This window comes from Rhinolophus sinicus, chromosome 17, assembly GCF_057876585.1.
Source record: "Rhinolophus sinicus isolate RSI-liver-muscle chromosome 17, RSI-T2T, whole genome shotgun sequence".
NCBI lineage: Eukaryota > Metazoa > Chordata > Mammalia > Chiroptera > Rhinolophidae > Rhinolophus > Rhinolophus sinicus.
The window spans coordinates 156,504,733-156,519,187 of NC_142517.1; the positions used below are offsets into that span (position 1 = coordinate 156,504,733).

The window sequence follows — 14,455 nt, forward strand, 5'->3', positions numbered from 1 at the left end:
ACGGGTGAAGATATAATAGATTAAAAAATCATAAGTATACTTACTACTTGAAGCAGTGAAAGGAAACCATTTCCAACATTATCAAAGTTCAGTTTTGCATTCTCCCACGGCATGGATTCATTAAATACAAGACTTTCACATTGACTCTTATTACTGACTTCATATACAGGAAACCTTCCTCCACTTGTTGGGTCAATGCATTCATAGAATGTGCCAGCAAATAAGTATACTCCCATGATGCTGAAAGCCAGCCAGATCATAAGGCAGACCAGAAACACACTGAAAGTGGGTAAAGTTGTTTTTATCAAAGCTCTTACAACCACCTGGCATATAAAAAACAAATATGCAAATTTTAGGTAAGAAATGTGAAACTTTTTTGATTAAATTGGAAATACTAATTAATGTAATGTTATATCAAAATAACAAACACAAAAAAAGGCCATCTGTAAAGATTGAATAGACCACATGCCGGTATTTGAAGAACCTAAATAACCTAAAGAATCTAATTTTCAATTAAAAAATGTACATTAAAAGTCCTGGTATTCTCAACATGTGTGTACTAAAAAAAAAATCATTAAAAGACAACAGAGTTGATTAGTATAAATACTAGAAAGAAGAATTATTTCACTGATTTAACACGTTTATCAACTTCCTATATTGTGCCAGAAATGAGCAAGATAACTGAACCTAGGTATGTGTATGAGGTTATCTAGAAAGTATATAACATGAAAGCAGAACAGACCCATATCTAAGTCTTGGGGAGTCTAACCTTGAAGAAGAATAGCTTTCAAAGGAGAAAGTAAAGAATGGCTGGGGAAATAAGGGAACACCAAGAGATTATAGATCAATGAAGTCCAGGCAAGAGACTGTGTCAAGAAACACTGAATGGGCACCTAGACCTTGCAAAATCACAAACCTCCTCATTGACCCACTCTGTCTCACTGGTGAGCCACTCCAGAGTGGGAAGTTTGGGAAACGAAATTGCCACCTACACCTGAGCAATAGTCTGTAATCACTACCTCCATTTCCTCAACTCCCTTCACCCTTTAATGTTAAAACCAGAATTTTACTTTTATCATTCCAATAATGCTGTTATGGCAAATGTAAACCTGTTGCTCTATCCAATAGAATATTTCTAATCTTTGCTACTTCTTTATCTTTCGCTTAGCAGTTACACTTTTGACTCCCTCCTCCCAATCTCACTTCTTTCTCTGTTTTCTCAAAGGCACCATTGATCTCTTTTCTTCCTTTCTAACTTCTCCCTCTCTCAGCCATGACTGGATACATACCCTTTTGTTCTTATTCTCTTGATTACATTCTTTAGTTTTCTGGCCTTGAATTATTAGTAATATTTTGACTTTTAATTGTATTATCAACGTCAATTTATTTTATTCTAAAACTAAGTCATATATCTTTCGGTGACACTTTAGATATTTTGATAAGTCCACTGATGCCTCTGATGACAACATGCTATGCCTATTAGAAAATACATGTATGTAAGACTAAAAGCCATGGTTATGGTTGACACAAATATTTCACTAGAAGAGCACCCAAGACCTGAAACTTATTAAATACATAAAATATTAATTTTGTAATCATGTAGCTTCCTTATATACTCAGTGGTACAGCTTCAGAGAGCACTCAACTACAGAACTTCCAGAGGTTGAGATGAAGAGAAGATCTGGATCTGACCTTGACCTAAGCATGGCTGCTATACTACTATACACCTCATTGAATTGTCCTTGGCTACTATCTCATTGCCAGTCTAATTAAGTTTGGCATCAAATGGTACAGTGCTTCATTTCTTACAAATAGGGGCAGTCTTCCCTGGCAAATCTCTTCCTACTTTTCTCAAAATTAGGGCCAGACAATTTGCTGATTTGGGCAGTTTTCTCCCACCTTCCCGTGAATCAGAATGTATTGGGGGAAAAAAACCCTGGTATTCTGCTATAATGTTTTTTTACAATAAAGAGGAATTTATTCTAGTTATATTCATTACAGTGTGTGCATGCATGCATGTGTGTGTTTTCCAGCTTTACTGAAGTATAATTGACAAATAAAAATTGTACATATTTAAGGTGTATTAAGTGATGATTTGATATAAGTAAACATTGTGAAATGATTATCACAATCAAGAAAATTAACACATCTATCACCTCACATAGTTTCCCTTTTATTTATTTATTTATTTTGGTGGTGAAAACACTTATGATCTACTCTCAGAACATTTCAAGTATACATTTCAGTATTATTAACTGTACATAGTCACCATGCTGTACATTAGATCCCCAGAACTTATTCATCTTATAAATGCAAGTTTGTACCGTTTGACCAACATCTCACCATTTATACCAACCTGCTCCCTCCCACAGTGTTTTGAGTTAATAGGTCATGTATAATTTATAGCCAGAATGTTCTATGAACTTTTTCCATCACTAATTGCATTTATGCTGGAAATTTGGCTGTTTTGTCATTTTAATCTCAATCATACAGACCTCTTCAACTACTTTCTCCTTTCCTACTTATTTTCCTCCTTGTTTTGGTTTAAAAGCAAACCAGTGGGGACAGTACCACCTTGTGGACCTCCATGATGTTGCTAATAAAATGCTTAATAAATTATAATATAAATTATCATTGATATTTAGATATTTGTTTTCTAGGTGTATGATAATTGGTATTTTACTGTATTTGCTACGTAGTCAAAATATTTCTTCCCAACACCACAAATCAAATGCATTTGAGGAAAAGGTTAATCAGGCTTAAATTCTGTTATAATGAGTCAACCTCAGATTCATATGAATTACCAAAATATTAATAACCATGTTCTTGCACATATATTAAAATGTAATCAGTGTACTTAAACATACAGTGCTCTATGTATATATGTATATACACATGATATAAAGGTAATACTGTTAAAATTTAAGCAATTTTTTTTGGTAAAATTCACATTTGAAATTACTTATATTTCTGTTTGGATTTATAATAATCACTCCCATTTTGAGATAAAACAAATATCCATTTTTTTAACCAAGTGAAAAGAATTTAAGTGTTATGGTTTCTTAATGAATGGCAGTTTAAATGTAACATATAATACATCAACTATAAAAATACAGTTTAAACATAAATAATTTTCTTATTGGATCCTATCTACACTGAATATGTGATATTACATAATATTAATCAAATAGGTACACTAATGGTATAATAAATATGTAAATGAAAAATGTAAGAAAACAAATGTGTGATTATGAAATAAAAGGTAAAACTAGACTTTTTTCTGCTATTTTTGTACATAATCAATCTCTATACAGCCACATAATGTACTATTTATGGCGGTAATACACTCTTTTTTTTCATTAGGTTGAGAACAGATGATTTTCATAACAGGCCCATAAGTTTGAACACTGGCCATCTTCAGCCTATTAGTTTCTCTCACGTTGTTCAGAAGAAGTTTTGACATGGTAGTGAGGTAGAGACAACTGGTAAGAATTCATAATTTGTGATTTCTGGCTTAAAAAAAAGTAAACTTATTTTAAAATGCAAACTTTATTTTATGGAGTAAATAACTACTTAGTTTGCAAAATGTTCTTATAATTTAAAAGAGTTACTAACTAATCAAGGTTTCATTTTCTGTCAGTTATATTTTTAATATTGAGATAATTTAATTAATACTCATACATATCCATGTGGGTTAGACTGGTAATACTTTTGAAATTATATTTTCTTTCAGCTATTAGATTTTTTGCTTACCTTTATTAGTTTTCATATTTTATGAGAAATAAAGACCTAAAATCAGAATAAGCATAGCTAATATACCTTTCTTCTATATTTTTAAGTAGTGGAAGGTAAGGTTTTTGTATTAACATTGTTAAAGATACAAATGAGAGAATTACAAAACTTTTAATTTGTAGAAATATAGTAATCCTAAATAAAAACTTACAGATTTATTTGGAAACTTTTCTCTTACCTTCATTGTTTCAAACTGAGATAGAACTCTGAGTGCCCGAAGGAATTTAATGGAAATAAGTGGTTTCAGTTCTTCCCGAGATTTGCCTATCAAGCTAAGACAAAACACCTAGATATACAAAAAAAAAAAAGAATTAATAGGATTTAATTTTAACTTTAACCAAAACAATCTGTAAAATAGACTTTGTATTTATTTTACAAAAAAGATATACAGTCAAAGCCTACCAAGAAATAAGCAAAAGATTTAATACATATTTCAGTATGTTTTAACAATGATTACAGAAAAGTAAAGAAAATAATTTTGTGTTAAAATCACTTTAAAAAGATAAAAATATTTTCTGGTAATAGGAATACATGTTGAAATAAAAAACATTTATATATTTGACATTCTATAATTAAGGATTAATATTTATATCCATTTTTTCATTTAAAATTAGATTAAAAATTAATTTCATGATTATCTGCAATATAGTAATAGTATACAATGTATTCATTAAAACAAAATTTGGAATGTATTTACATATGCATTCATATATAAATATGGGTAAGACAATATACAGAATTAGAGTTCAGAGGAGAGGCATCAAAGAGGATAGGAATATTGATAAGTCCAAGTACAAATTACAAAAAAGTGTAGAAAGATACTAAGGTGATTTTTTAAAAGCAAACATATATGAATAAAAATGATTCAAAGTTAATAAATGTTAATGGAGATTAAGGTAGTCATGATTAACTTTTATTATACCTTCATATTTTCTGTATTTACAAGGCAATATACATTTTTTAAAAATGTTCTTTTTTAACCCTAGACTAAAGAGATGGTCTTGAAGTGGGTTTTGAAGTAAGGGTAGGTGTCATTTATGTAAGCATGGAGGTAAGGGATGTGGACACATAAGAACAATGACCAGGAAACAGGAAAGTGGGTTACAGGTAAAGTGTGGTTTGGTTGGAGTAGAAGGTTAATTTGCAAGAATTAATTTAGAAGACAGAAGTCAGATAGTTTAAGTCTTCATTAATAAACAAAGAAGCTTCAATCATCGCCTATAGAATAGGGAGACATTTGTTCATTCAGCAAAATTACTGAGCACCTACTATATGACATAAATTATTCTAGGAATAGGAGATAAGGAGAGAACCAAATTGAGAAAACAATTCTGCCCTAATGGGGCTTATCTTTCAGTGGGGAAGACAATAAGCAAAATCAATGAATAAATTATATAATATCAGTAGGTGCTATGGAGATGAATAAAGCAGGTAAAGGAAAAAGAGCGCATTGGAGTGGTGCAGTTTTAAATAGGGAAATACAGAAACACCTAACTTCAACAGTTCCATTTGAGCAGACATAATGAGGTGAGTTGGCTAAAGCTCCAGGTGGATGGAAGAGTAAGTGCAAAAGCACTAAGATGGAAGTAATCTTGGCATATCTGAGAGCTTCAAGAATGCCAGTGGTGGTGGTACAGTACATAGATTTGAATGCGGAAAGGGAGAGTAATAGAAGGCAAAACTGGATCTTGTAGAGACTTGCAGACAGTTGATTGCAGATGTAACTTTTACTCTGAGTGTAATGGGGTGGGTTTCACGAAGAGAAGTGACTTGAACTGACTTCCATTTTACAACAGTAAAATGTATGTGGTTGCCATGTGGACAATAGAATGAAAGTGTGCAGTGGTGGAAGCAAGGATATCAGTTGAGAACACATTGCCATGATCCAAATGAAACATTTTGGTGGCTTTGCTTAGTGTGGTACTGGTGAAGGTAATGATAAGTAGTCTAATTTTGAATATATAATTTAGAAGTTGAGCAAACAGGATTTAAATATTTTAGGACGTTTATATTTCCAAGATATTGTACAACAATCCTATTCTGTTAGCACTGGGTACATAGATGGACTATTAGAATAATTGAGGCATGAAATGCTGAACTTTTAAAATTTTAGAATGAGAAGAAAAGAATAAGTATTAAATATTACAAAGGAAGAAATATGGGATGCTGGTGACTACAAATGTATAGAGTGAGGAAAAAGGAAGACCTAGGTAAATTGAAGAGTGAGAATAAGAGTAAAGAAAGAAGAGCAAATTAAATAGCTTTAAATTTTTTTCTTTAAAAATACATACAATAACAACCATGAAGTCTAGTCTGTACCAGCCATTAGTAAAATAGGCTTTAAAACCATATGCCATCCACTTTAGAAGCATTTCCAGAATGAAGATGTAAGTGAAGATCATGTCAGCATATTCTAATAAGATTTTAATAGTTTTTCTTTGATCGATATATATATCTTCAAAAGCCTGCGGGTAAAAATTTAAGGATTAGTCTACATGTAATTTCTAAAAAGTCTTTTGGCATAGAGGGGAATGGAATGCCATCTCTAGTAGGCAGATGGTGAGCAAAGTCATAGGTTGTAGTCTCAAGGGCTGGTTCACTTCACTTGGATTAATTCACATAATCCATAAGTACCACTTCTTATAGAGGCTAAACTTGGTCTTATAATTGTTCTAGTGATCTAAAATGCCTCTCATATTAGTTAATCAAACTTAATATAAGAGATGGAAACTTTAGTCATATCTGACATGGCTCTTATCTCTATTTCCATGTAGTCAACTCACAGATATATGCCACTTGCTAATAATGAAGCAGAGAGGTAAAAAAAAAATATGTTTTCATTAATATATACTGCTATCATAAGAAAACATCACAAAGTTTATTCCACTGCAGAAATAATCAGATAAACCAATGGAAATACATGAATATAAAATAAAAATATAATAGTTTTTCCAAAGCTTCTCAGTTTGAATATAAAATAAAAATATAATAGTTTCTCCAAAGCTTCTCTGTTTTAATTTCACTGTAGAGGTTGTGAAGTATGATAATGCCATTCAAAGCAATTTCATGGTTCTTTTCTTTTAGTACTGAAAAAAGGCAATAAAGTATCAATAATCTCAGGCAGACTTGCATCAAAGTACATTGAAGTTCAAAAAGTAAACAAGAATTCAAGTAATCTGATGTAAAGAATGGTTTGATTTTTATAAACCTACTGTTACATAAAAGTAAGTATAAAATAGCAATAGAGTTACTAACTTAATTGGACAAATTATGGAGTAAAAGTATCTATAAAAGCAAATTAAAAATGTAATCACAAGTTATTTTAAAGGACTTTATTTTATTGCATGTATTTATTTATTGAATGGGTACATAATATAAAATAATATAAAAAGATATACTAGAAGTCTCTGCTTCAATTAAACAATTTTAAACCTAGGCAAAACTAATCTATGGCAGTTGATTTGCGTGTACTGTCTACTCACGTGGAGTGGGGAAGTAACTGTGAGGAGTCAGACTATGGTTTTTAATTCCTGGCAATGTTCTATTTCTCAAGCCAAGTGACAATTACACAGGTGTAGTCACTCTCTGAAAATCCTTTATCCTATACATTTATAACTTGTATGGTTGCCAGAATGTGTAATAGATGTCAATATAAAGTTTACTTAAAAATATATGCAGTACAAAGTCTGGTCCCCAACCACGACTCCATCTTCCCTGTTCTGTGCATCTCATAATTAACTAATTCTTGTGTAGCCTTCTCTGATCTTCTCCAATCAAATACAAGCAAATAATATACCTTCTATTTCCCTTTCTTTCCTACACAAAATGTAGCATGTCATACACTTTATTCTAGATCTCTCTTTTTTCCTTATTACTATATCTTGCAATATCAGCATGCATATAACTTCTGAACTTTTAAATAGTTGAACTGTGTCCCATTGGATGATTGTACCATAGTATAAACTGTCATCTACTATGGACTATTTTTGCTTTTTGATCTTTTGCTATTACAAAAAACTCTCCAGTGCATGGCCTTGTAAATGCATTTAATACCTGTTCAGATATTTGTAGGATAATTTCCCAGAATTAAGATTGTTGGGTATGAGTAAATATATTTATAGTTCAAAGGTCCTTAAAAGTATACGCAACACTCCTCTTTCCTTACTAAATAGGTACCAAAGTACTAGCACAATACAATAGTTTTGTATGTGCACATTACTAAACTTTGTTTCTTATATGAAACTTTATTAAATTAAGAAGAATTAGGTATCTATTAACATTCCTTTCCCCACTGTTATTCATATTTTTGAAACTGCATTATTTATTTAATATTGAATGAGGCATATATAGATTCTACAAGAACTATAATGTATGTTCCAAGACTAAAATTATAGAATACAAACTTTGGTGCTATAATAAGTTTTCTGGGGAAAACTAATTTGGCATGATAACTACATAAATTGATACAAAATGACTTATGTTACATTTTTCCCATAAAAATCTCACATACTATCACTTACCAGAGCACCTGTGCTGAGTAGAATGACAAGGCCAATGAAACACTTAAAAAAACTGTTTTCTACTATCTTGCAACAGGTTTTCCTCATGTTTTGACAAATTTTTGCTCTCTTGGATTCTTTACTGATTTGACAAGGTGAAGATCTTCGTTCATGCCCTATCAAGAATAAAACTGTTAAGAAGAAAATTCTGGAAAACTCATGGAAAAGTAAACATCTCAAAGTTTCTACCATATGCTTTAGCAATTACTTATTTACGGAATATAGGTGGTCTCTGGCTTATAAACATTTGATTTTTAGCCCTGCTGTACTGACAACTGCAATCACTGAGGAAAAAAAGAAAAACTTAACTTGTGAGTTTGGTAATAGGAGGAAGAAAGAAATTATGAAAGGCAGAGATAACTTAGCACATCCCATAATCTTGAAGGACAGAGTCTGAGAATAGTATTTATCACCGAATCGGAAGGAAGGAAGGAAGGAAGGAAGGAAGGAAGGAAGGAAGGAAGGAAGGAAGGAAGGAAGGGAAGGAAACGAAAGAAAGAAAGAAAGAAAGAAAGAAAGAAAGAAAGAAAGAAAGAAAGAAAGAAAGAAAGAAAGAAAGAAAGAAAGAAAGAAAGAAAGAAAAGAGAGAGAGAGAGAGAGAAAGGAAGAAAGAAAGAGGAAAGAAAGGAAGGAAGACAGACAGACATGTACAATATCTTTTGAATATCACAGTTTTGTATAATGCCTAAAAATTCATTTTCTGAAGATTTACATGGCATACCAAATAGTCTTATTTAAATATACAACTATTTATGAAATATTAAGAGATATAACATCAGATAAGTCAGATAAATTGATTTCAGTTCTCAGGTGGTATGGGGATGGGAATTTTGGTTGAGACTATCTAAGGAACTAAGTACATTGTAGAGTACTTTGTGGGTAGGGTACATGTGCATGTTTTTGAACTCTAACTTCTGGTCAAGTTAGCATAAAGAGAACCTAAGGAGAAGGGAGTGATTAACAGGGTGGAATTAAAAGTCAACATTTTTCATTTTAGAATTTTACCTAATATCAATTTATATATCTTTGGTCAAAAAAAGTATAGAAAGTGTTTCTTCCCTTGTCTTGGATGATGTATGTCCTAGAACTCAATTTAGTGAGGGCAGGTTCTTATTTTGAATATAGAAATTTGAGCACTTAGCAGTTTCTATTTTGATTATTTCCAGTGATTTCAAATGTCCAGAACATGTAGTCATTTGTTAATCTTGTTTAAAAACTAATTTTAATTATAAGTCAAGAGGTATATGTTACATATGTAGTGAGCCAACCAATTGAAGCCTTGTACATTTCTTAATATTCATGTGAAATGTAAAAATACATCACCATTGCATGATTTGTTTTCCTATGAAAGTTATAGGATGTTTTCATATGAGCATTTAAATATTGACTCCATTCCATGAGGCATAAAAATACACACACACACAAACACACACACACACACACACGCATACACACATACCCTAATTTAATCTTTTTATTAATCCCAGAAGGTAACTTTTATTATTATCTTCATTTTACATATTAGAAAACGAGTCAGAGAGAGAATAAGTAAAAGCTAGTAAGTGGTGGACTGGGATTTCAACTCAGGCTGTCTGATTCCAGAGACAACACTTTTAACTGCTTCATTAGTCTCCCTAGGAAATATAGGTCCTTTTTCTTTTTTCCAAATGTTGACTTTTTTCTTGACATTTATTATAAGTTTCTATCATAATTCATGTGTGCATGTGTGTGTGTGTGTATTCCAAGCCAAATTAATAGACTTTTTAAAATTAAAAATATATCCAATAGTATTACTTAGGGTAAGAGAAATATAGTCTAATTTCAATATAATTATCAAAGAACTTTTTTCCTTACTGTTTTTAAGATGTTTTAGCTTTTCATGTTCATAGATCATTTCTTCTTCTTCAGAGATAGCAATGTCAACTGTACTGCATTCAGATGAGCTAGATGGCTTTACCTTCTGAAAAGTAAAATCCCACCAAAATGTGAACAAAATTTCATTTACTCACTGTAGTTAAAGTTTATTTCATTTACAGAAATAAGAAAAAATATGTACATAAAGACTATTATCAGGTGTGAAAGACTTAAGGCCAATGTCATGATTGGTATTAAAATGCATACATACCTTTGTGAGTTGAAGTACAAACAGAAACTCACAGACACAGACAACAGTTTAGTGGTTTCCAGACGGTAAGGGCGGGGGTGATAGAGGAGGGTAAAGGGGATCAGATATATGTTAATGGAAGAAGAATTGACTTTGCGTGGTGAACACACCATGTAAAATATATAGATGATGTATTATAGAATTGTACACTTGAAACCTATATCATTTTCTAATCCGTGCCACCTCAATAAATTTAATATTTTTTTAAATCTCAAAAATTATTGTAAGCTAAAATATCTTTTAAACTAAAATTAACATTTACTTAATAATACTGTTCTCCCCAAAGATGTACAGTCTATCTCCAATTTCCAAAAAGATTTGAGTTCCAAAAGCTTTCCCGAAGTTACTCACAAGGATCCTATATACTCATATGCTATTTCAATTAGATGAGTAGTATCAGAACAAGTCACTCCTTGATGCTAAAAATAGGTAGACAAGAGTGTACTTAGTGTTTATCGTAAAACCTAGGCCAGACATTCCTGTGTATGTCCTCACAGAATGGGATTCATGTGAAGTTATCCTGAAGTGAAATTAAATGGCATGAGGACTAGTGTCAAGAGAAGACCTGGGAAAGTGGTACCAGCCCTATGAGAAGAAGCTAGGTGCAAATATTGACCTTCTTTCCCACTCTATTCTTGTCTGAAGTTCAAGGCTGGCTAGCATAAGGCAGACTTTGTACCTGTGGTAATAATGCAAATGACAAACTTGGCCTTTACTTGAAATGATTTTCTCACCACTCTTAATTTTACTTGATTTAAAAATGAATATATAACATATCATCCTTAAAATGACCAAGACCCTAAAGTTAATAGCATACAAAATTATTTTCTAATTTTAAAAATTAAGATGTGCACTAAAACGTTTGGAAGAAAACCAGTCTTATTTCTTAAAAAGTTAAGGAAAGATCGGGGTAGAGCATATAAAGAAAGGAAACTATATTTTGTCCTACTTCTTAGTCTTATGTACAATAAATGTCAAGGAAATATAATTAGGAAGCTTTGTTTGCTTAAATCTTAGAGGTGAGTTGTCAGTAAGACATGGTGCTCAATTAAAAAAAATATGTCCAGCAAGATACTCTTAAGTAAACAAATCATTTTTATTATTTCAATTTCCCTTAAATTTTCTATATTTGTGATGAACTAAAGGCTACAGCAATTCACTGAGTTGGTAGATCAATATCCTAAGTACCCATGGGCTTCATAATCTGGAAAGTGTCTAAATAAACTAAACATACAAATAAGTGAACAAACCTGTGAGTAGTTAACCAATCAACAGGATCAAATAATGATGCAGCATGAATTATAGCTTCTGCAACCTCAACAATTATATTTAATTCCATCTTTCCTATATATTTTCATATCCCAAACTTTTTAACGAGATTGGAAAGGAGTTCCCCAGAACATCTTGACTGATGTACTGTGATAAACAGCAATGTTACCCAGAGATGGATGGTAGTCAAAGTCTTAAGTGAAGATACAGAAGTGTGCTGGAGAGGAATTGCCCCCTCTTTTCTAATAATTATGTTAAAGAAAAATGAACCCTAGAATATCGTGTGTAGTAAGGAGTGAAAGTGTTTCTCTTAAACAAAGATGCCTTCACTAGGAGCTGGAAGGACTTTGAATAAATAAATCTCAACACCTTTCATAAGACCAGCTTGAAAAGTTACTGAACAGAACAGCTGCCAAGCCAGAAGGGGTCTGGGCGACAAGACAGTGTCAGAGACTTTGGGAACTTGCCCCTCTTCAGTGCCTATGAGTGATCTAAAGTGAGTTCCTAGTGTGAGGCCCAGTGCAAGAAGCATAGTGCCAATGTGGTCTCTGTAGATGTAGCTTTCTATTAAACTGCACCTCTTACTAAGACATTATGCAACTTGCAAATGAAGACAATAAGACTGTATCCAGTAGGGTGTACATTTTAGAAGCTAAGTGAATGGCATTATCTACCCTTCTTTAAATGTGTGCCCCCTTTTTTTTTTTGTCTGGGAATTTAGAAAGCTACAAACTGTTTGCAAATCAACCTGGTGATTTCTCTATTCTTTTAGTTCAATTCAATTATATATGTTATAATACCTGTTTCCCCGAAAATAAGACCTAGCCAGACCATCAGCTCTAATGTGTCTCTTGGAGCAAAAATTAATATAAGAACCGGCCTTATTTTACTATAAGACCGGGTGTTATATAATATAAGATCGGTTCTTATATTAATTTTTCTTTTTTTTTTTAACTTTTTTTTGTAATTGGGGAAAGGGAACAGGACTTTATTGGGGAACAGTGTGTACTTCCAGGACTTTTTTTTCCAAGTCAAGTTGTTGTCATTTCAGTCTTAGTTGTGGAGGGCAGAGCTCAGCTCCAGGTCCAGTTGCCATTGCTAGTTGCAGGGCGCGGAACCCACCATCCCTTGAGGGATTTGAGGAGCTGAACCAGCAACCTTGTGGTTGAGAGTCCCCTGGCCCACGTGGGAATCCAATCGGCAGCCTTCGGAGTTAGGAGCACAGAGCTCCAACCACCTGAGCCACCGGGCCATCCCTCTTATATTAATTTTTGCTCCAAAAGACATGTTAGAGCTGATAGTCCAGCTAGGTCTTATTTTCGGGGAAACACGGTATATGTTCCAGAAATTAACTGGTAAGAATTTTAGAATTGGCACAAGCAAGGAAGTATCTTAGCACTCCTCTAGTACAATCTCAAATTTTAAAGATGCCCAGGAGAGTTCAGTGATTTCTCTAGTAATATACTGGAAAACTTAGTTTTCGTTAGTATGCTTTACATAACCCTCTACTACCTGCTTATTAATTTCTGGAATTTTATAATTATATTACCTCATGTTTCCTAAGTGCTTACTACATATTGGACATTGTTCTATGCACTACTGAACTATTGTTCTTAATCCTTTTATCGTCCCTTAGAAATAGATACAATTTTATTCTCATTTACAGATGAGGAAACTGAAGTTTAGAAAGTTTAAGTAACTTGATCAGAAGCATAAAATCAAGAGCAAGGAGTGCAATAACAAAACTGAATGGATAATCTAATTCTGGAACTTCAGTGATGATTCACTTTCTTATCAACAATGCCATAAATTAACAATAACTAATCAAGATATGGAAACATCTCACCTCTTTGCTGCTTCCATCACCTGACTTGCTCTGAATCTCCTTATTATCCAGATTTTCTATGTCAGATTCTCCGGAAGCCATTGGTACAGTTTCAGAGACACTAGGACTGGGGATAAGTGATTGACGCTCATTTTCGGCCATTGTGGTTTTCACTGTGCTACTGCTCTTTTCCTTATCCTTGAGGAAATCTTGGGTGTTGCTCAATTCAGAAAGGGTATGGTCAGAAATATTCTCTTTAACGTAGGTATCATTTACATTGTCCATTGGCTCCTTGGGAACATTTTGTTTTTTGCGTAATACGTTAGAAAGCACACAGTTTATTCCTTTCTTGATCCTTGCCATTGCGTGCTGGAGATTTTTTGCTTCATCATTCTCTTCAGTTGTTGCAGCAGTGTATGAACTAAATGAGCTTACCAAGGCCAGAAACAGGTATAATATCTAAAGGAGGAAGTAATGAAAATAAGTATATCTCTTTTTTGTTTCCTTTTAAACAACAACAAATCCTTATTAAACAAAACAAAACAAACAAAAACTAACCTGAGATTTGAGAGCAGCATATGAACTACAATACTTTTTAGGCAATTCTTACTCATCAGGTGCTGTGCTAGGGATTTGTAGAGCCAGAAGTCATCTTAAGGTCACAACTTTCTTTCTTTCTTTCTTTCTTTCTTTCTTTCTTTCTTTCTTTCTTTCTTTCTTTCTTTCTTTCTTTCTTTCTTTCTTTCTTCCTTCCTTCCTTCCTTCCTTCCTTCCTTCCTTCCTTCCTTCCTTCCTTCCTTCTTTCCTTTCTTTCCTTTCTTTCCTTTCTTTCCTTTCTTTCCTTTC

The 14,455-nt window shown here is 32.7% G+C and overlaps 1 protein-coding gene across 3 annotated transcripts in view; it reads right to left on the minus strand.

The window, feature by feature from the left end:
- Positions 1-14,455, minus strand: part of SCN7A (sodium voltage-gated channel alpha subunit 7) — an 81,797-nt gene that overhangs the window by 9,681 nt on the left and 57,661 nt on the right. For all 3 annotated transcript variants that reach the window (XM_019727350.3, XM_019727351.3, XM_074337380.2), the window contains 6 exons: positions 13,631-14,068; positions 10,206-10,311; positions 8,313-8,467; positions 6,084-6,257; positions 3,971-4,078; positions 45-323 (listed from right to left, as the gene is read on the minus strand). In XM_019727350.3, the coding sequence (XP_019582909.3) occupies positions 45-323; positions 3,971-4,078; positions 6,084-6,257; positions 8,313-8,467; positions 10,206-10,311; positions 13,631-14,068 (1,260 nt within the window). The remainder of the gene's footprint in view (positions 1-44; positions 324-3,970; positions 4,079-6,083; positions 6,258-8,312; positions 8,468-10,205; positions 10,312-13,630; positions 14,069-14,455) is intronic.